Consider the following 21,730-nt stretch of genomic DNA (forward strand, 5'->3'; position numbering starts at 1 on the left):
GGAATCTGAGGTTTGCTGTGGATCATATAGTGATTAAAGTGTTTTATCTCCTGCAAGCTGATATTTCATACATTACGCGTTTCTGCATATAAACACAAACACATACATAACCACAGCCTATACGATTGGATAATTCACACATAACCCACCTAGGGTAAATTTACTTTCCATCTACATATTTGAAAAAAAAAATCGCCGAACGGCGGAAGCGAACACGGGACCAGCAGCATATCAACCAAACATGCTGACCACTACGCCAACAAATCACATAACGCGATGCAATTGGTGTCGGTAGTGGTTCGTTAGTCACTTCTACATCGATCAAATAATCAGAGTAGTCGGAATGATGTGATTTGAACGAAATGTTGAGGTGGATAGTATATGTGTGTGAGTAAGTAAATAAAGGATTCTCTGTATGATGTTTTTTTTTGTTGTGAATGCGTTTTAAAACAAAACATGCTTAATTAATTAATTTTAAATCTAAATTTTTGTGGTTATTTCGCTAATGTATGAAATATCAGCTTGCAGGAGATAAAACATTGTTCTACCTTGGTGTATATTTCTCGAATCACTTCTTATGTACAATTGTATATAACGAGCGCCAGCGAGTGTATATAAACATTATAAATTTACATACGAAGTTATTCTCGAAATATACACCAAGGTAGAAAATGTACTATTACTCACAGCACCCCACGGAAATGATTCGTTGCCTGATGCCATATGCGATAGTTTTATGTTTCCGCTGGGCTTCGCGAGTGAATAACTCACGTGATTGTTTGGACACTATTGTTTTTACTGGTGGGACCATAGAGGTAGACTACAGATGGGACACATGCTCGTCAAAGAAAAATGTCCGAACAAGAACCTAATCTACGGTTCTTCATCGAATATTATTTGTAATTTTGTGGGTGAGAATTTAACGAACAAAATAAAAAATAATTTTTGGTAAGAATAGAAGCCACTCCATGGGTGGAATTTGTGTCATGTATAGGTACAAATTTAGGATTAATAAAAGGATTTTTTTTAGAAGAAGAAAAAAATAAAAAAAACTTTAGTTGAGCGTCTTTCTTCAGGTATTGTCTTATTTTTTAAATAAATCCGTTTATTATCATCCCTTACACAAGCGTGCGTGGGATACGACCAATAATTCATACAAAAAGTACAATCAAAAGTAAAAATAAACGAGCCGTCAGAACAGTCGGAGCGTTCGCTGCGACTGAGCCACGTACGAACCCGTACATCTATTGCGTACGCGACCCTAGTTCGTCGGTCGCCCTACTCTTACCCTAAACCTACTAACCTAAAATTCTTATGAAATGTGCACGTCTTAAAAATTGCGCATAGCGCAATTACGAAGCCCCGTACGACGTTCCTTTCAACTGTAACACAAACTTAAAAATTTTTGCAACAATTTATATTAACCTATATTTACCTATAAATAAACATTTGACTAATAAATATGCTAGTATATAGCTCAAAAGAACTATCTACACCGTTATATAGCTCAATATAGCTGTATATATTTATAAATAGATATCCACATTTGGGATGCTTGAAACACCCCACACACATAACCAATCACTTCCCACTGATCAGTAACTTTGTAAGTATCATTTTCACCTATTTCTATTGTTTTTACAAAAATCCAAAATGGCGGCCGACGGCCATTTTGTTAGGAGGTGGAAATTAGTACAGCTGCTTTACATTCAATAATACCTTTCAAACAAAAAAAATTCATGAAATTCGGTCAAATTTTACTCGAGATATTAACAAAACATAGCTAACGCCGACCCGTACGAAACACCTATTCGTATCAAAAGCCTTTAATGTGAAACTCTTCATTTCTCTTACTTCATTTTCTTCTCTGCTGAAAAACTATTCTCCCTTTAAAATCGCTTACATTATCCACTCTTTGCCTTGTTATCATATACAACTAAATTGCCGGAGGCAATATAGACAGCCCCGTACGAACTCAAATTTCATAAATTCCTATTTAAACAGCTTTATACCGCTATATCTACCTATATTTCACTGTAAATAAACATTTCACAGAGGAATATGCTATTATATAGCTCTATATGCCTGTATATAGCTCAATATAGCTGTATATAGGTATATATAGATGTCCATATATGGAATCCCTGAAACCCCTCACACTTAACACATTCTTTCCATGTTAACAGAAACTCTCTAAGCATCATTTTTCCCACTTTATATCACTTTTAATAAAATCCAATATGGCCGCCGGCAGCCATTTTGTTAGGAGACCGGAAATTTTACCGACGCTTTACATTCGTTAATACCTTTCAAACAAAAAAAAATTCATGAAATTCGGTCAAAATTTACTCGAGATATTGTCAAAATACTCCACGTTCACTGTACGGCCGAGTAGCCAGATAAGAGCTCACTCCAAGAGACCTAGCTCACGCTCCGGAGAACATAATTTCATAAACTTTTTTTCCCTGTTTGGTACGGTCAATACCTATCTAATAAAGCTAAAACGAACGAAATATGTTCAAATTTGGGCGACCAACAAGCAAAAACTGCTTGCCGCCCTGTGCCTGTTTCACACCAAGGGGTCTAACTCACAAGTCGGTCATCCGATTTGCATAAACTTTTTTTTGTCGATCGGTATTGTAAATACATTTTATTTGACGTATCACTTACAAGTTTAACGTTTAAATGTCCGGAGATATCTTCGAAAAACCGTAAAGCACTTATTGGGCCACAGCTCGGGAAGGGTCGATCCAAAATCACTCATCTTCGAACTTAGCCTGTCTTTTGACATTACCAAACGGGGAAAAAAGAATTTTCAAAATCGGATGCGTTTTACTCAAGTTATCGTGCAGACAGACAGACGGACGGGACGGACTTTTTTTTTCTTGCTGATTTGGCATCTCTGGACAACCACAATAGGTTTCCCCTTACTCAGGGAGTCCAATTCGACGTGTTACAAACGTATGCGTAAACCTATAAGACCCCAGTACTTCGTACGGGTCTAAAAACACCACTTTCACTGTACGGCCGAGTAGCCACATATAAGCTCACTCCAAACCTAGCTCACGCTCCGGTAAACCGAATTTCATGATCTTTTTTTCCCTGATTGGTACGGTCAATACCTATCTAATAAAGCAAAATCCATCTAAATCCGTTCAAATGTGGCCGACCTACAAGCAAAAACTGCTTGTACCGCCCTGTGCCTGTTCCACACCAAGGGGTCTAACTCACGAGTCGGTCATCCGATTTCCATAAACTTTTTTTTGTCGATCGGTATTGTAAATACCTTTTATTTGACGTATCACTTACATGTGTAGCCTTTGAATGGCCGCAGATATCTTCGGAAAACGTCAAATCAGTTATGGGGCCCCAGCTCGGGAGGGGTCGACCCAAAATTGCCCATCTTCGAACTTAGCCTCACTATTTCGACTATATTTCAGGGAAAAAAAAATTTTTGAAATCGGATTTGATTTACTCAAGATATCGACGTGACAGACGGACGGACAGACGGACGGACGGACGGACGGACGGACAAAATTTTTATTGCGGATTCGTTATCTATGAACATAGGCAAACACTTTGCCCTTACCGTCTACTTCGAATTCCATCAATTACACACGGCATCGTAATCCTATAAGCCCCTTCGTACTTCGTACGGGGCTAAAAACAAATAATCTAGGTTCAATAGGTAAATTCCCTAAGAGAGACTCGTCAAAAAAGGCAAATAAAGTTAAACTTCAAAATGACTATAAAACTACATAAGATATCACAGAAAAACAATCATCACAACGGTAAACTCGCATCAGTTAAGAAAAACGTAAGGCGATAATCACATTGTACTTGTGAGCACTGTCTTTCGTGACCGCAGTCTTAGCCTGGCTTTGAAAGTCTTAATGCACATTAAAAATGTCGAAGGTCACCACAAAATTTATTATACTCAGTCGACGATTGCTTCAAGGCGAGATGTTTGTCGGAGCAATGTAACTGGTTCGCTTGACGATTACGATTGCAATGTGAATGGATCTCATGGTTAAACCTAATGTCGAAGTTGTTTTTGGTAAGCGAATTGACGACTTTGTGGACGTAGGTGATCCGTTCAACAGCTGTCAGTTTCTCAATCGGAAGTATGTTGAGTATAAGAAGGTCGTTGAGGTGAAGCGATGTTGGTGGTACAGAGCCTTAATACATTGATTTTGTATTCTCTGCAATTGTTGCAATTTCTTCTTGGATCCCACGCTGTATGTAGGCAGCATGTATGAGATGTGACTTTCAACGTAGGCAAAGTAGAGTTGTTTACGCTTGCTCAGAGGGATGAATTTCGCTTTACGCCACATAAGCAGAATGAAGGGACGTATTTTCCTTTTAACATGTTCAATGTGTTGCTTAAACGATAGTCGTTCGTCAAGTACAAGACCAAGGCATTTGAACGTGCTTACTCGCTTGATCGCCTCTCCGTCTATAGCGGTCTATAGTGATGTTTAGATCAGGAAGTAGCCGTGCTTTACCGAACGTCATATAGCAGGTCTTTGATGTGTTAATGGTGAGAACGTTCCGACACAGCCATTTCATGTCGATTTGCATGCATTGTACGTTCTAGCTCTGCCGCAGTCTTGGCCGCAGTCTCACACTTGCGGTGTCGTCGACATACAATATCAATTTACCAATCAGTCGAGGGTGAGTATATCGGCAATGTAAATTATAAAATGGAGAGCTCCCATCTTTGAGCCTTGCGCAACTCCGACAGAAACGTTTCGAAATATACTCCAGCTGTTCTTCATTTTTGTAGCAGTGGTACGGTTGCAGAGGTAACTCATCATCAGGTCAACTGCTTTGTCAGATAAACCGGCACGTTTAAGCTTAAGTGATAACCGCAAAAGATCTACGTTTTTTTTGTATTGGAGAAGTAATTGAAGTGGTAGGTTAGGCTTGTTTAATACAAAACTTCAACATTATGGGAAACTTACCATCAACGAATAATAGAGCTAAAGATGTTGAATGACCCGCAGTTGAAAGTTTTTTTTTGTTGAAGTCTATCTTTTCGAGTCTATTCGACAAGCCGCCATACTGTAATCCGCTCCACTGTTTGTAAGACGAGTAATAGTAGGTTGGTTGCATTGGTTGCTGCGAAAGTAATTCATTGCATGAGGTAACAATTTTGTGATGAAAGCAAAATTCACGAGTTTTTGAGCTTCAAGCTTCGGTAACTGTCTTTTCACCTTCGGCTCGGCTATACAACCGCACTTGTCGCAAAACAGTTTCCGCAGCAGTTGGTTTACATGTGATGGATCATTTTCACTGGGGGAAAATTGCTTTTTTATGGTCAGCTTTCGCATGGGGCAGGTATTGTGTTGTGTAGGTGCGGAAATATGGCAGATCAGAAGACATGATGAGGGCTCATTTCGCCTGGGACTGTTATATGTATAGCGTTCGCAAGGTCTTGGCCTGAGGAATTCAAAACAGACTGTTGATAGTCTCTAGCCACCATGGGTTGCTGGTATCAGTTCTTCAAAGGTCGGTTAATGGGTGATTTGTGGACTCATCTTACGACCATTAAATATGTGCGTTCAAGATGTGACTGGTTTCGTTGGAAAACTGTGGTCAAGTAGTTTCAGGGGATGCCTAGTTTGATAAACATCTACGATCATATGTCAGAAACAAGAATAGACCGGCTGAAGCCTCGTGAGGTCTTTTTTCATTTTTTTTTTCAATTTCTGTTTACTACTAGCTTGGTACTCATTCAAGTACCACTTTGGTATTCAACTACCAAATTTTGGAATTATAAATTGGCAAGCGAGCCGATTAATTTCATCAGTCGGTGTGCAGCTCTCAAACAGTAAACATATCTACAACATCCGTATTAGTCAACTACCACGTTGGTAGTCAACTACCACTTTGGTAGTCAACTACCACGTTGGTAGTCAACTACCACGTTGGTAGTCAACTACCACTTTGGTAGTCAACTACCACTTTGGTAGTCAACTACCACTTTGGTAGTCAGTCAACTACCACTTTGGTAGTCAGTCAACTACCACTTTGGTAGTCAGTCAACTACCACTTTGGTAGTCAGTCAACTACCACTTTGGTAGTCAACTACCAAATACTCGATTTATAAATAGACCAGCAGGCCGAATATATTCGTCAGTCGGTGTGCGTCTCTCGAGTAAGAAACATCTTTGCTGCTAAATATTTTGGGGTCCAACTACCAACAACTACCAAACTTTCAAATTGCAATGTCTGCTATGAGCGATCGGTTACCAGATAACAAATAACAATTGATTTGCCTGGTGTTGGTTTGCTCATAGTAGCATTGCAATTCTAACTTTTATCAATCACATTTGATTTGTGACACAGACGGACGGACGGACAGATGAAGTACCCACAATAGGTCTTTTTTTCCTATGGAAAAAAGACCTAAAAAATGATAAAATGGAAGTTGGGTGAAGGGAGTCAAAATCTATGTCAGGTCTGTGTCTGTAGTGATGTCTGCTAATGTCGTGCAAATTTTCAAAAGGCAGAAACTGTTTCTCCAACAATTGTTTGGTGTGTCGTTGTGGTAACTGATAATATTACGTGGAGACACGTTTTCGCAGCATCAAAAGTCGCAATCATTGAATGAACACCTAGCTTCCGTATCAAAATCTGATAAGCCAGTGATAAAGCTTGTGAAATGAATTTCAGGGTCAAAACTGACAAGCTCTTACATGAATATTGCAGGGTCGATCTGTGGGAGATGGATCTACTGAATAACTAAATTTACAAAAATATGGCGTCAATTTGCTGGTCAATTTGCGATTTTCGGTAAATCTTAACAAAATTCGTCAAATTCAATTTAATTGTGTTGATCGCTCAGTAGTTCCGTCTCCCACAGATCGACCCTGATTCGAATACGAATCTGTTTGTGTGTGCGCTCGTCGTAAAAGTTTTATCTTTACCATCTAAACGATTTATTGGTGTAAGAAATAAGTGTATAAGTGTGCACAGCGATCACTGATGTTTACTCGGGGATTTAAAACGAAACAGAGCATGACTTTGCCGTTTTTCTTTAATCTTCGAAATTCATTCCGATCAGTCGTTGTTGTTAATTGAAGAGGCCAAGCAATAAAATTGTTTTCTATTGCGATTAATTGGCTGGTGTTGATTATAATAGTATGCTTCGAGTGTGTTACGTCTGTTGATGCAACAATATTAAGTTCTGTGCAGTCTGTTTCGAATTCGATTGATTCAAACGCGTTGTGAAATATGGCATTCATCCATGAACTGAAAAACAATCCACAAAAGAGTGTGAGTCGAGCCCAGAGTGTTTAAGCGAAATTAACGAGTTCAAATTGTGTTTCTATTTGTCTTCAGGTGAAGACGGGCCTTATCGGATTACTGTTCATTGCACTAGGGATTTTCACTTCCGGTAAAATCTTCATCATCATTGCTATGTCGATCTAAACCAGTATTCGAACCAAAATGCATAGAAAACGTAACGCTAATTTCGCGTGTATTTTCGGGCTACAGGGTCAGTGATATTTAGATCGAGATTATTTCAGCTGATCCACTTGTACAAACCAGAGAAATGATACGTTTGTATGACTGTGGTGTCATTCACATACACATTCTCATAAAAACACTGCAGGTACGATTCCAGACTTTTAAGTGAATTCATTTTTGTAATGTTGATGCCATAGAGTTATACTCGAGAGGTGGCATGGTGGCGCTGTCGATCAAAGGAAACCACAAAAATATGTGGGAAACCAGACATGTTGAAATAGTAACAGCGCCACTTTGACATCTCTCGAGTGTAACTCTATGGTTGATGCACCTGCTGTATGGAATCGAACTCTCCAAAGTGTATAAACACTGAAGGTAATGCAGATGCGCAGCTACGCACGGATACCTATCCACGCGTTTGGTGGTATGGTAGAAAGCGCTGCAAGAAAAGTGGTCGAATCCGATATTTTGATTTTTTTTAAGAATAAGAGCCAGGTTTTGCTAGGTTTGCATCTTTTATGGAGTTTGTGTGAAATGTTGTGTGAAAATTTTCTTCTAACTATTTCGCACAAATGAGTATGCCAATCGATAAACCTTCATAAAAATGCAAACCTGGCTCTTATTCTTCAAAAACAACGGAGATATCAACGTTTGAATGTGAATTTCCATACAAAAATTCAAAATATCGGATTCGACCGCTTTTTTTTTTGCAGCGCTTTCTACCATACCACTAAACGTGTGGATTTTCAGGTGAATATAGTGTCGTTATGTTTAACACTCATAGAGTTCGTTTGCGTCAAATTGCAGCTAGTGGTGAGGTTAATTCGATTCCAATACAAACTTAGCAGGTGCAACAACACCATTCACAAGAAAATTTGACAATGATGGCATTACAAACATGAATTCACCAAATTCGGTATCTGAAATTTCTCTGATCCGCTACCTCCAGTACTTTTCGCATTCTACCCGGCCACAGGTGTACCAACTTATCATTTCTCTCTCTGGTACAAACAAAACTGCTTACATGGTTTTACCGCTAGCCTCTTCTTTGTATGAGTGGACCAGCTGAAAAACAGCTGACGCAAATTACTATTCAAATTTCAATGACGTCCAATGTATCACTCTGTTATTATAAAATGTGATCCATTGAAATGGTTAAATTTACAAGCCTGAAGAGAAGAGACGTGAGAAGCTACAATTTAAGCGGGCAGCTGAAGGTTACCATCATCTAGTCTTACACGAATACAGATAAGCGGTTGACACATCACTCATCTGATAATAATATCAAGACTGTATATACTTTGAGTATGTCACGTAGATGTCCATTTTATTTGATATGCGGCATAACACCTTTGTCATACAACGAAATTCATCAAAATCAAATCGGTGTAACGTGATGTAGTAAGTAAGTAAGTGACGTGATGTGGTGAATTTTCAAGATGGAAGGTCACTTGCGTATCATAATCTGCGTGAGGCTTGGATACTATTAGTCCAGACGCTTGTGTCACGAAAAGTGGCTCTGTGGGATTCGAGGTTTTAAGATTTTTTGTGAATGGATTCTGATAGAGTATCAAAAGTTGTAGAACTAAATTTTTTTCTTGAGGTCGATGAACCGGTATTACCGGTAAAATTACCGCTTTAGTGTAAAACTAAGAATCGCTATAACTCGAAATAGAAGTGACTTTGTTCGGATTTCTTTTTTTTGTTAGAAAAGTACATTAATTACCTACGTTTTATGGAAGAACTTTTTTTTGGAAAAACAAAATGGCGGAAATATGGTCATTTTCCGTAGACACTACACAAAAAAAACGCTAACTTTGAAGCCATTTTTGGCCGGTGTCTTACGATCGGATTTCGTGTAAGTAGGCTCATTCGACAGGTACAGGTCTCAACTACAGCCAAAAAAGTTCCGAAAGTGATAAAAAAAATTTGCCCGAGATATTGAGCAAAAAGTGAGGTTAATACACAATCGGATTTTTCTTGCACCAAATTGCACTGTTTCCTTTCGATTTTCGAGACATTTAAATTTGAAATGAGCCGGAAAATGACAAAAAATTGTAGTACTAACCTTAATACATCCGAAACAATGCATTAAAATTTTTCTATATGGGACAGACGCGTCAAAAATGTGAAAACCTACGAAATTTGAACTATTTTTTGCCGTTTTCTCAATTTTAGCGAAAAAAAAATTATTAAATTAAACGGAGAACTTGAGGGAACCTTTTATATCGCATTAGATACATCAACAGCAGCAATTAAAACAAGGCATCAGAACAGTCGGAGCGTTTGCTGCGACTTAGCCCCGTACAACCCGTAATCCTATTTCGTCCGCAACCATAATACGTCCGTAGCCCTAATAAGCCCGGAACCCTAATACGTCTACAACCCTCTAATGCGTCTGTAACCAAAATGCAAGTCAAGTTGGACATTGTAAAATTTACTGTAACTGTTCATTTTTAAAATTGCGCATAGCGCAATTACGAAAGCCCGTACGAAGTACCTTTCAAATAAAACCAACAATTTACGACATTACTTTAGAAACCCAAAATTTTTTGCCAACTTTCCATTGGGTATTCAATTACCTCTCAAATGAAACAAAAACTAGCAAAATCGTTTGAGATTTACTCGATTTATGTGCAAAAAGCACTTAGGGCCGAGTAGCGGCCTTAGTGCAAGGGCCCAAATTTGAAACTTTTTTCGCCACGTTATTTTCGCCATTCAATTACCTTCCATAAAAAACTAAATCTAGCAAAATCGGATGAGATTTACTCGATTTATGTGGAAAAAACACTTAGGGCCGAGTAGCGGCCTTAGTCCAAGGGCCCAAATTTGAAACTTTTTTTGCCATCATTCTATTCGGCATTCAATTATCTCTCAAATGAAACAAAAACTAGTAAAATCGGATGAGATTTACTCGATTTATGTGCAAAAAACACTTAGGGCCGAGTAGCGGCCTTAGTCCAAGGGCCCAAATTTGAAACTTTTTTCGACACGTTCTTTTCGGTATTCAATTACCTTCCATAAAAAACTAAATCTAGCAAAATCGGACGAGATTTACTCGATTTATGTGGAAAAAACACTTAGGGCCGAGTAACGACCTTTGAGCCCTCCCAACAAGCTCGCGTTACATCCTACACAAAAACAATGTTCCGCAACTTTGTTCTACTCGTCAATACCTTTCATTTGATATATCACAAGCAGCTATTGCGTGCGTATTTCGGTAGATATCGTCGAAAGACTGAAAAACACCTATAGGGCCCTAGATCTGGAAGGGCCGACCCTACCATGCCCATTTTCGAACTTGACCTTACTTTTGCCGATACCAATCGGGGAAAAAAAGAATTTTGAAAAAAGGTTGTGATTTGCTCAAGCTAGAGGGGGCTTGCTGAACATTGTTTTTGGGTAAGATGCAACGTGGGCTTGTTGGGATGGCTCAAAGGTCGTTACTCGGCCCTAAGTGTTTTTTGCACACAAATCGAGTAAATGTCTTCCGGTTTTGCTAATTTTTGTTTTATTTGAGAGGTAATTGAATACCCAATGGAAAGTTGGCAAAAAATTTTGGGTTTCTAAAATAATGTCGTAAATTGTTGGTTTTATTTGAGAGGTACTTCGTACGGGCTTTCGTAATTGCGCTCTGCGCAATTTTAAAAATGAACACTTTCAGTAAATTTGTCTTGCATTTTGGTAACAGACGCATTTGAGGGTTGTAGACGTATTAGGGTTCCCGGCGTATTACGGCTACGGACGTATTATGGTTACGGACGAAATAGGATTACGGGTCGTACGGGGCTAAGTCGCAGCAAACGCTCCGACTGTTCTGATGCCTTGTTTTTGAATACCTAACTTAAGGCCAGGTTAAGGCGCCTTATATGGCAATATAAACATTCAGCCATGTATAATGCCTTAACCTGGCCTTAACTATGATTGGAATTGGAAGCAGACAGTAAGGGCAAAGCATTTGGTTATGTTCATAGATGACGAATCCGCAATAAAAAAATGTCCGTCCGTCCGTCCGTCCGTGACCCCTCTAGCTTGAGTAAATCACAACCTTTTTTCAAAATTCTTTTTTTCCCCGATTGGTATCGACAAAAGTAAGGTCAAGTTCGAAAATGGGCATGGTAGGGTCGGCCCCTCCAGAGCTAGGGCCTATAGGTGTTTTTCAGTCTTTCGACGATATCTACCGAAATTCGCACGCAATAGCTGCTTCTGATATATCAAATGAAAGGTATTGACGAGTAGAACAAAGTTGCTGAACATTGTTTTTGTGTAGGATGCAACGCGAGCTTGTTGGGAGGGCTCAAAGGTCGTTACTCGGCCCTAAGTGTTTTTTCCACATAAATCGAGTAAATCTCATCCGATTTTGCTAGATTTAGTTTTTTATGGAAGGTAATTGAATGGCGAAAATAACGTGGCGAAAAAAGTTTCAAATTTGGGCCCTTGCACTAAGGCCGCTACTCGGCCCTAAGTGCTTTTTGCACATAAATCGAGTAAATCTCAAACGATTTTGCTAGTTTTTGTTTCATTTGAGAGGTAATTGAATACCCAATGGAAAGTTGGCAAAAAATTTTGGGTTTCTAAAATAATGTCGTAAATTGTTGGTTTTATTTGAGAGGTACTTCGTACGGGCTTTCGTAATTGCGCTATGCGCAATTTAAAAAATGAACACTTTCAGTAAATTTGACAATGCCCAACTTGACTTGCATTTTGGTAACAGACGCATTAGAGGGTTGTAGACGTATTAGGGTTCCGGGCGTATTACGGCTACGGACGTATTATGGGTACGGACGAAATAGGATTACGGGTCGTACGGGGCTAAGTCGCAGCAAACGCTCCGACTGTTCTGATGCCTTGTTTTTATATAATTCGTTTATTCAATCAAATTAGAAAATATACACAAAATTATATTCTAGATAAAGATAAATTTACAGCCTTCCAGACTTTTTCAAATTTATGTTACGACATTTCTTTACACTTTTGTATTAATTAGTTATTAAAACTTGACAATTCAGAAAAATGGTGGGATTTATTATTGTCTTAGAAATTTCTTTGGTGCATGTTGCCACCTGAGGATTGAAAAAAGACTCGAAAAAACAATCAATACTCTCGTTTTTTATATATATAGAAATTTGCTTAACCTAAGGGGTACGACAAAAGTCGAATGGCTATCTTAACAAAGAGTTGTAACGGCTTCTTCTGAGAACTACTCCCAGATGGTTCCACCTATTTTCAAACTTGACCTGAAGATTTCGATACTTCATCGAATAAAAAAAAGTTTTTGAAAATCCGCTGAGATTTATTCAAGTTATCGTGCACCACTCATCTCTCCTCCACGAGACCAATTTTGGTCACGCAGCATTGTGGAAAACAGTGGTGGAAGAGTCACCATACTTCGAACTCCCGCTTGACTCTACCACTCCAACTTTTTGTTTCGAGAACAAATTTGAAACGATTTTATTTCATCTAGAGAAGACTGGTCTAGCAACCCGTAATTCCTGCCAATATAGATCTCATCTGGTACTCAGACGGATCAAAATTCAATAATCTAGCTAACGCTGGCGTTTTTATGAAAATATACCATCTACTTTCTCCAACATTACAAATGGAAAATGAACGGTACAATAGTGTCGAAAAATGTTTCTGGAGTTTATTCGGGATCTCCAAGGCATTTAAGCAAATCACAAATTTCTTTATGCAACTCATCATCATAACGTCGAAAATTGCGTACTTTAGATGCCGCTGTTGCATACACATCGTAACTTTTCGTGTCTTGTTGCGAAAAACGTTGTATGAATCTCGGTGCAAAGTACTATATTAGGCTCACAATGTGTATTAAGTGTCATAAATAACTATTTCGTGCTTCGAGAAAAGTTTTTCATTTTTATAATGCGACTGAACTTTCCTGTCATACCAGTTCCGGTCAGCGCATGAACGGAAGTAGTGATCTTAATTTATTATTTTCACTGAGAAAAAAATGAAAAAATTACGATTTCTTTGAAAATTTCTGAATTTTTCTGTCGAAATTGAGTCTCCAGATAAATAAATTTTTTTAATTGCTGCTGTTGATGTATCTCATGCGATATAAAAGGTTCCCTGAAGTTCTCCGTTTAATTTAATAATTGTTTTTTTCGCTAAAATTGAGAAAACGGCAAAAAATAGTTCAAATTTCGTAGGTTTTCACCAATTTTTAAAATTTTTGACCATTTTTGACTCGTCTGTCCCATATAGAAGAATTTTTATGCATTGTTTCGGATGTGTTAACGTTAGTACTACCATTTTCTGTCTTTTTCCGGCTCATTTCAAATTTAAATGTCTCGAAAATCGAAAGGAAACAGTGCAATTTTGTGCAAGAAAAATCCGATTGTGTATTAACCTCACTTTTTGCTCAATATCTCGGGCAAAAAATTTGTAATCACTTTCGGAACTTTTTTGGCTGTCGTTGAGACCTGTACCTGTCGAATGAGCCTACTTACACGAAATCCGGTCGTAAGACACCGGCCAAAAATGGCTTCAAAGTTAGCGGTTTTTTTGTGTAGTGTCTACGGAAAATGACCATATTTCCGCCATTTTGTTTTTCCAAAAAAAAAAGTTCTTCCATAAAACGTAGGTAATTAATGTACCTTTCTAACAAAAAAAAGAAATCCGAACAAAGTCACTTCTATCTCGAGTTATAGCGATTCTTAGTTTTACACTAAAGCGGTAATTTTACCGGTAATACCGGTTCATCGACCTCAAGAAAAAAATTTAGTTCTACAACTTTTGATACTCTATCAGAATCCATTCACAAAAAATCTTAAAACCTCGAATCCCACAGGATGACACAAGCGTCTGGACTATATAGAGGATTTTCATACGAAAAATTCTCTTGTCGTCATGATTGTCGTTGGCATGATGATGGAGCAAATTTTCTGTGTGTAAGTGAATAGGTTTGTTCCATCGTACGGTAAAATCGATTTTTGACAAGCCGAAAACGAACGAGAGCATCCACAGAGCGATAATAACCTCAACGCTTTTGGGAACATTTCCTCAACGATAACTTTTTGGTTATGTCTCTACTACGACGCAGTGGTCCAAATTTTTCATATAAATTCAGTGTGTTACGTTGGTATAGTGCCACTGTGTTACGAACGTTCCATACAAAATAAGAGACCCAGTGACAGTTAATAAAATCTGTTCCTTTGCCTGTTCATGCGCTGGTCTCTCAATATATATGACGTTTTGACAGCTGAAATAACCGTGATAATCATCAGAATTGGCGTGTTCGCGCGCATCTAATGAAATTGCATATTGTGTCAAGGTCTTTATAGATCATCTTCAAGGACGGTTCCAATGCCATTCACGGTAATACAGTTTCATACGAATGAATGAACGAAACATTTAACGAAACTTAAGTGAGGTTACGTCTGAACGTACCGTAACTTGAAGATGATCTGTATACACATGCAAAATAATGCTTCATTCAGCACCTTTATATTCACTAGAGTTTTCAACCAGTTCAAACAGTAGAACTCATAAGCTCAAGGGCTGCTGTTTTAATGCTTCAATTCACTTAGTTTCACGCAAAGCCGTGTGAATAACACATACGAAGACTTCATGCCAGATTACAGACTAAACGAATCTAGTACTTCAATGCACAATTTTCGGTTCTGCTCTTATGAAATCCTCTGCTGAACGTATGTTCCAGGCAGCGAATGTTTAGCCGTAGGTTCTGATGATTTTTCCAATTGTAAGCAAGGGGTCAATCCTCGTCCCAAGACGCCCAGACTCAAGCATTCATGAAATTTTATTGTGAGCAAAGATAGTTTATGACTCTATCTCTTTATACCAATCAGCGCTGGGCCCAGCTCTACTAGACCTTCAGCTGCTATCCGACACGACTATTTCACGAATTGCATTCCTCTTGCCAGTTAGATCATTCGGATATGCTATTGGAAGTGTGATTGCTGGAATATTAGGTACATGACACACACACGCAACAATGCATTGTCCGGCTGAAATATATAAAAATTCTAAAATCCACCCAGGTGATATGGTCGATCATCAGCCTCTGATCATTGGCTCCACAATTTTGATGACTACTTCGATGTTCTTATTCCCCTTGTTTTCGCACATCAACGTGATGTACGTTCTGATTGCATTGGCGGGGCTTTCAAGTGGTTGTATCGACTGTATCGGCAACTGTTGGATCATTCACATTTGGGGCAAAGAGAATCCTCCGTTCATGCAAATTATCCATTTCATGTACGGTTTGGGTGCACTCATCGCACCGTTTCTTGTGGAACCGTTTCTGCTAAATAAAGAAGTGGACGACCTTGAAATTCACACCTCCAACTCGACGATTTTTCCTGACGTTGCAGCCGCCAATTATTTGATGATTCATTGGCCGTTCATTATTGGATCCACTTATTGTTTGCTGGTACTGGCGCTGGTTGTGCTTAATTACATTTTATATCCGGACAATCCGGTCCATCCATCTCGGCTGAGGAAGAGCGACAACAAGGACGTTGTCGAGTGCGGAAAAAAAGACAAATTTCAGCTAAATGAACCACTGAGTGGCAATGTTAAGATCATGGTCATAGTGATAGCCTCAGTGTGTATGCACGCATATGTGGGTAAGTTATAACTGATGTCGATGGAGACGGAAAATTCCATTTTTATTTCCATGCCCTTTTTAGGTCTGGAGATATCGTTTGGCTCCCTGCTCACCCCATTCGCCGTCAAATCCGATTTAAATTTGACCAAATCGCAAGGATCATTCATAACGGGCAGCTACTGGGCAACCTATACATTTCTGCGCATTTTCACTCTAGTACTGATTGTCTATTTGCCATGCAGAACGCTGTTGATCGGCGACTTTATCATCATCATGTTCTCCAACTGCATCCTCGTTCCGTTCGCAAACAGCCATGAATGGGCTCTATGGGTCGGGTCCAGTTTGATGGGTCTGGGCTGTTCGTCCGTGTTCGCAACAATGTTTGGCTTCGTCGAACAACTCACGCCTATCACTGCAAGGATTACGGCTGGTTTTATGGTCGCAGGTTGGTGAATTGATTTGATTGGCGTTAAGATTGTTGGCCTTATGCCAAAACATTTCAGCTTGTGCCGGTGAATTTGTCATCCCTCTGGTCGTGTCGCAGTACTTAGAAGGATGGCCGCCGATTTTTCTGTGGATTGTATTGCTCTACTCGACTATTGCGTTTGCATGTGTCATCGGGCTGGTGTTTTTCCAGTACAGACTTCTAACGAAGCAAAAGTTCAGACCAACTTCGAGCTAACTAACTCGAATCAAGATGTACTTCGTAGAGCCTGTGGCTTTGATAATAAAAATTTGAGATTGCGATCAGATTAGACGTTTTTGAAATCAGAGCTACCAATTAGATAGCTTTGCATAGCAAGTTTTGAGGACTGTCCCCGTATTACGTAACAATTTCTTAAGACTTGCTGCCTTTGTGAATATTTTTTGTATTTGTGACACTTGTTAACAATACCATCAATAGTTTCGCCGATTATCGTTCTTCATTTAAGATCCCATCACACCTGGCTATATGTGCCACAAGTCAAGAACTATTTAAAATGTTTCAATATTATTCATTTGGAACAATTTTTCCGTTTTTGGCCTAATCGTTATTATTCGTTTATCGGAATGTATTGCCCCTTTAGCACAATGCCTCACACAGAAACTCAGACACAGAGGATGTTAAATGATCATCATTCTATTTCTTGCGATTTATTTATTAATTTTTTTCCTAAAAACTAAGCTCGAATTTCAGTTAAGTGTGGCCGGTGGTCGATATACGTGTGAATTTGCGGTAGCTGTTCGAATTAGCATGAGCATTCGAGTCCAAGACTGCCCAATGAACCTTGAAGGGTGGCAAGAACTTCGTTCAAAGTAGCTTGAAGGCTGACAAGAGCGTCTTGTACGCTATCGATGATGTTATCAGCAAGGCAGTTGACTTCAGCGAGAAGATCGCTAACAACACCGGAAAGTTGATCGAAAAGTCCGCCCAAGGCACAGCCGAGTGCGCTGTTTTGGAGCTGGGCCAATAAAGCAGCCAAAGTTTCGTCAACGATTTGGATGACCGATCGGAGGGCCAATTGGAGTTCAGCGAGTGCTTGGTCAACGGCAGCGCTGACTTGGCTGAGGAGTTCGGCAACGGCGGCTACAACTGTGGCAAGAAGGTCTTGTACGGCACAAAGGAGGTTGTTGAGGAGACCATCGAGTTGGGCAACGAGGTCATCGACAGCACCATTGACGTTGTCAAGGATTCCTCCAACAGCGGCAACAACATCGTTAAGAGTGGTTCCAACATTGCCAACGAGACCACCAACAACGTCGGTAAGTCCACCGCAACCACAGAGTGGAGTGAGTCCTTGGATTTGGGCAACGATTTGGTCCAAAGCGGCGGTGATAGCAGCAAGCAATTGTTGGACAACGGCAAGAACGTTTTCAACGACACCGTTAAGTTGGGCGAGTACTCCTTGTACGCTGGCAACGATTCCATTAAGAGTGCATGACAAATTGTTGACAATATCGGTAACTGAGGTGACGACATTGTTAACTGATCCTACAACACCTCCGAGTGTTTTGCCCAAGTTCAAGCCACCCAAAAGTGGGGTAGCACTGATGGTCTACAAAGAAACAATTTATCAAATTTTACCCATTTTTGTACGATGGAAATGTGAACTTACGCCAGCAACGGCAAGAACAGCCAAACAGACGATAAATTTCATGGTTAGAGCGGTTACAATTGACAAAGCAAACTGATGAACATCGAAGAGTGTCGCCCGCCTTATATACTACACACATCATCATCGTCGTCACCATCGCCTGATTAGCAAATCGAAAAGAAAATTAATTCGCCGATTGGCCAACTGAACAAACTGCGTCATTTCGCTTGTTTTCTTCAAACTTTAATTTTACGCAGAAAAACTGCTTCATCTCTAACTTTACTTATTGGTTCAGGTAAACAAAATTAATTTTTGAGGGAAATTTATTCGCCAGATGGTTTTCAGTGTTCACTTCTCGATTCTCGTATAGACGAAAATACTCAATTATTTATGAGCGGATGATGCTTACGAATGATTGACGCATTTTCTTCGAGATGAATGAATACCGATTGATTTTCGCGTATGGCAGCAGCACCATCACAAGGGAAGGTCCATTGCAATTTCACGAATATATTTTCAGTACTTCCGCAGCTAGAACGACCCTAACTCGGGAACGGTTCACTCAAATATGCCAGACTTGTGGCTCTTATTCCCTGCGTTAAAGACGTAATCGGACTGTGGTTACAATTTTGGGCATTTTTGTACCTGCTTAATGCCATGGCAGAAGCGCTTAATTTGACTGGTAGATACTATTTGCACCTGGGTGCAAATAGACATATCACGACTATTTGCACCCATCTCCAACAAAATCTACGGAAATCATGTTTTTTGTGTGTAAATTATTAGAAAAAAGTTACAGTTTGAGCGTGAATAAGCGTGTGCTTATTGTTTGTAAAAAGTAACGAAGAAAGTAATACTTGACTAGCCACTTAATTAGAGACGCACCAATGGCACTGACACCACAAAAAATTATTCGAATCTATTCAACAATAATAGAAGAATATCCATTGTATGTGCTGGCGTATAAAATGAAAATGAAGCCAATCAGTAAATCGAAAGCTTCCAGGTAGACTGACGCGAGAAGGCTGCAAAGTTGCTTTAAATAACCCGTCCTGCCTCTCATTCAAGTTTAGTCATTTCGTTAAAGGGAAAGTGCACACTGGAAGCTTCGTTACGCTTTTTAAAAGTGAAAAATCTTCTGGAATTTAGCCTTTTCGTTACGTTTTGTAAATATCGTTTGTTACTACAATATCGACCGATCCATTAGCGCCTGTAAAAGAGAGAAGAGAGTATTATCCTTATTCGTAGAAGAAAAATCCTAAATAATAGAGTATTAGTGTTCCCATTTGTTGAAGGAAAACATAAATTTTCTGCGCTTCAAAGAAGTATTTGCGTTTGTTTAAAGCCAGGCTTCAAGACCGACTTGATTTCTCAGTCAAACGGTAACGGTTTTCTTAAAATTTCCATAACAAAAGCGTTGGACTTGGGTGCAAATAGTCACTTCATATTTGACTATTAGTCAATGAATAGGGACCCGAATTATGTAGTAGTCTCAATTTTTGCAAATGGAATGTCAGCGTGTACACGCAATGTGTTAGGTCCGTTATTTGACCGCTCCCGCCTGGTTCATTTTACTGTGCCGTGATAATGAGGAAATGTAACGCTAAAAATTGTGGAAAATAGCTTTCTCAACAAGGACTTTCATTCCCAAATCATCAAATCAAACCTCGAAATGCACGATTTTTAGTTAATTTTTTTCAGCCACACACACCCATTCAGCTTAAATCGATCTAGACAAAAACTGAATATTTTTACAGCTCCACAACATGAGCAAAGCTTTTCGGAAAGCTCTTTGTTCAAATTCGAATATTCAAATTTGTGAAAAATATTGATCCAGGAGCGAAGAAAATGCGTCAATCATTCGTAAGCATCATCCGCTCGAATAATTGAGTATTTTCGTCTATACGAGAATCGAGAAGTGAACACTGAAAACCATCTGGCGAATAAATTTCCCTCAAAAATTAATTTTGTTTACCTGAACCAATAAGTAAAGTTAGAGATGAAGCAGTTTTTCTGCGTAAAATTAAAGTTTGAAGAAAACAAGCGAAATGACGCAGTTTGTTCAGTTGGCCAATCGGCGAATTAATTTTCTTTTCGATTTGCTAATCAGGCGATGGTGACGACGATGATGATGTGTGTAGTATATAAGGCGGGCGACACTCTTCGATGTTCATCAGTTTGCTTTGTCAATTGTAACCGCTCGTAACCATGAAATTTATCGTCTGTTTGGCTGTTCTTGCCGTTGCTGGCGTAAGTTCACATTTCCATCGTACAAAAATGGGTAAAATTTGATAAATTGTTTCTTTGTAGACCATCAGTGCTACCCCACTTTTGGGTGGCTTGAACTTGGGCAAAACACTCGGAGGTGTTGTAGGATCAGTTAACAATGTCGTCACCTCAGTTACCGATATTGTCAACAATTTGTCATGCACTCTTAATGGAATCGTTGCCAGCGTACAAGGAGTACTCGCCCAACTTAACGGTGTCGTTGAAAACGTTCTTGCCGTTGTCCAACAATTGCTTGCTGCTATCACCGCCGCTTTGGACCAAATCGTTGCCCAAATCCAAGGACTCACTCCACTCTGTGGTTGCGGTGGACTTACCGACGTTGTTGGTGGTCTCGTTGGCAATGTTGGAACCACTCTTAACGATGTTGTTGCCGCTGTTGGAGGAATCCTTGACAACGTCAATGGTGCTGTCGATGACCTCGTTGCCCAACTCGATGGTCTCCTCAACAACCTCCTTTGTGCCGTACAAGACCTTCTTGCCACAGTTGTAGCCGCCGTTGCCGAACTCCTCAGCCAAGTCAGCGCTGCCGTTGACCAAGCACTCGCTGAACTCCAATTGGCCCTCCGATCGGTCATCCAAATCGTTGACGAAACTTTGGCTGCTTTATTGGCCCAGCTCCAAAACAGCGCACTCGGCTGTGCCTTGGGCGGACTTTTCGATCAACTTTCCGGTGTTGTTAGCGATCTTCTCGCTGAAGTCAACTGCCTTGCTGATAACATCATCGATAGCGTACAAGACGCTCTTGTCAGCCTTCAAGCTACTTTGAACGAAGTTCTTGCCACCCTTCAAGGTTCATTGGGCAGTCTTGGACTCGAATGCTCATGCTAATTCGAACAGCTACCGTAAATTCACACGTATGTCGACCACCGGCCACACTTAACTGAAATTCGAGCTTAGTTTTTAGGAAAAAAATGAATAAATAAATCGCAAGAAATAGAATGATGATCATTTAACATCCTCTGTGTCTGAGTTTCTGTGGGAATTTGTTTTGGCGCATAGCGAAGGAACATGTTCAAGCACCTCCGATTTACCCATGAAGGTGCTGCTGGCAAGAAAGCTTTCTGGTTCGATTTAGAAAGGGTGAACCGCCAGAACTGTAGAAGTTTGAAAATTCTCGAGTACTGACACAGCTCTTAGGAATCTATTACTGTCGAACGGTCACAACTCTTGAGGAACTGTTTAGAATAATGCTTACCCTAGTACCCTACGTAAAATAAGGAGACACTCACCGTAGGCCAAAGATGTTCATTTCAATAAAATTTTGTTTGTTTTTCTCCTACGGTTTAATAGATAAATTAAC

At 39.6% G+C, this 21,730-nt stretch overlaps 3 protein-coding genes across 3 annotated transcripts; 2 read left to right on the forward strand and 1 right to left on the reverse strand.

Annotated features, from left to right (window-relative positions):
- Positions 1-7,005: 7,005 nt before the first annotated feature.
- Positions 7,006-16,818, forward strand: LOC119083758 (sodium-dependent glucose transporter 1-like). The gene is made up of 6 exons (XM_037193537.1): positions 7,006-7,281; positions 7,348-7,402; positions 15,306-15,428; positions 15,498-16,085; positions 16,149-16,511; positions 16,570-16,818. Exons 1-6 carry the CDS (start codon positions 7,240-7,242, stop codon positions 16,746-16,748), a joined length of 1,350 nt encoding a protein of 449 aa, XP_037049432.1. The 5' UTR covers positions 7,006-7,239; the 3' UTR covers positions 16,749-16,818.
- Positions 16,819-17,184: 366 nt separating this feature from the next.
- Positions 17,185-18,247, reverse strand: LOC119083761. Its single transcript, XM_037193541.1, has 2 exons — positions 18,163-18,247; positions 17,185-18,102 (listed from the first exon to the last, which is right to left on the reverse strand). Exons 1-2 carry the CDS (start codon positions 18,202-18,204, stop codon positions 17,296-17,298), a joined length of 849 nt encoding a protein of 282 aa, XP_037049436.1. The 5' UTR covers positions 18,205-18,247; the 3' UTR covers positions 17,185-17,295.
- A 2,013-nt stretch (positions 18,248-20,260) lies between these two features.
- On the forward strand, positions 20,261-21,383 carry LOC119083759. The gene is made up of 2 exons (XM_037193538.1): positions 20,261-20,391; positions 20,452-21,383. Exons 1-2 carry the CDS (start codon positions 20,350-20,352, stop codon positions 21,256-21,258), a joined length of 849 nt encoding a protein of 282 aa, XP_037049433.1. The 5' UTR covers positions 20,261-20,349; the 3' UTR covers positions 21,259-21,383.
- The last annotated feature ends 347 nt before the right edge of the window (positions 21,384-21,730 follow it).

This window comes from Bradysia coprophila, unplaced genomic scaffold (genome assembly GCF_014529535.1).
Source record: "Bradysia coprophila strain Holo2 unplaced genomic scaffold, BU_Bcop_v1 contig_70, whole genome shotgun sequence".
In the NCBI taxonomy this organism is placed as follows: domain Eukaryota; kingdom Metazoa; phylum Arthropoda; class Insecta; order Diptera; family Sciaridae; genus Bradysia; species Bradysia coprophila.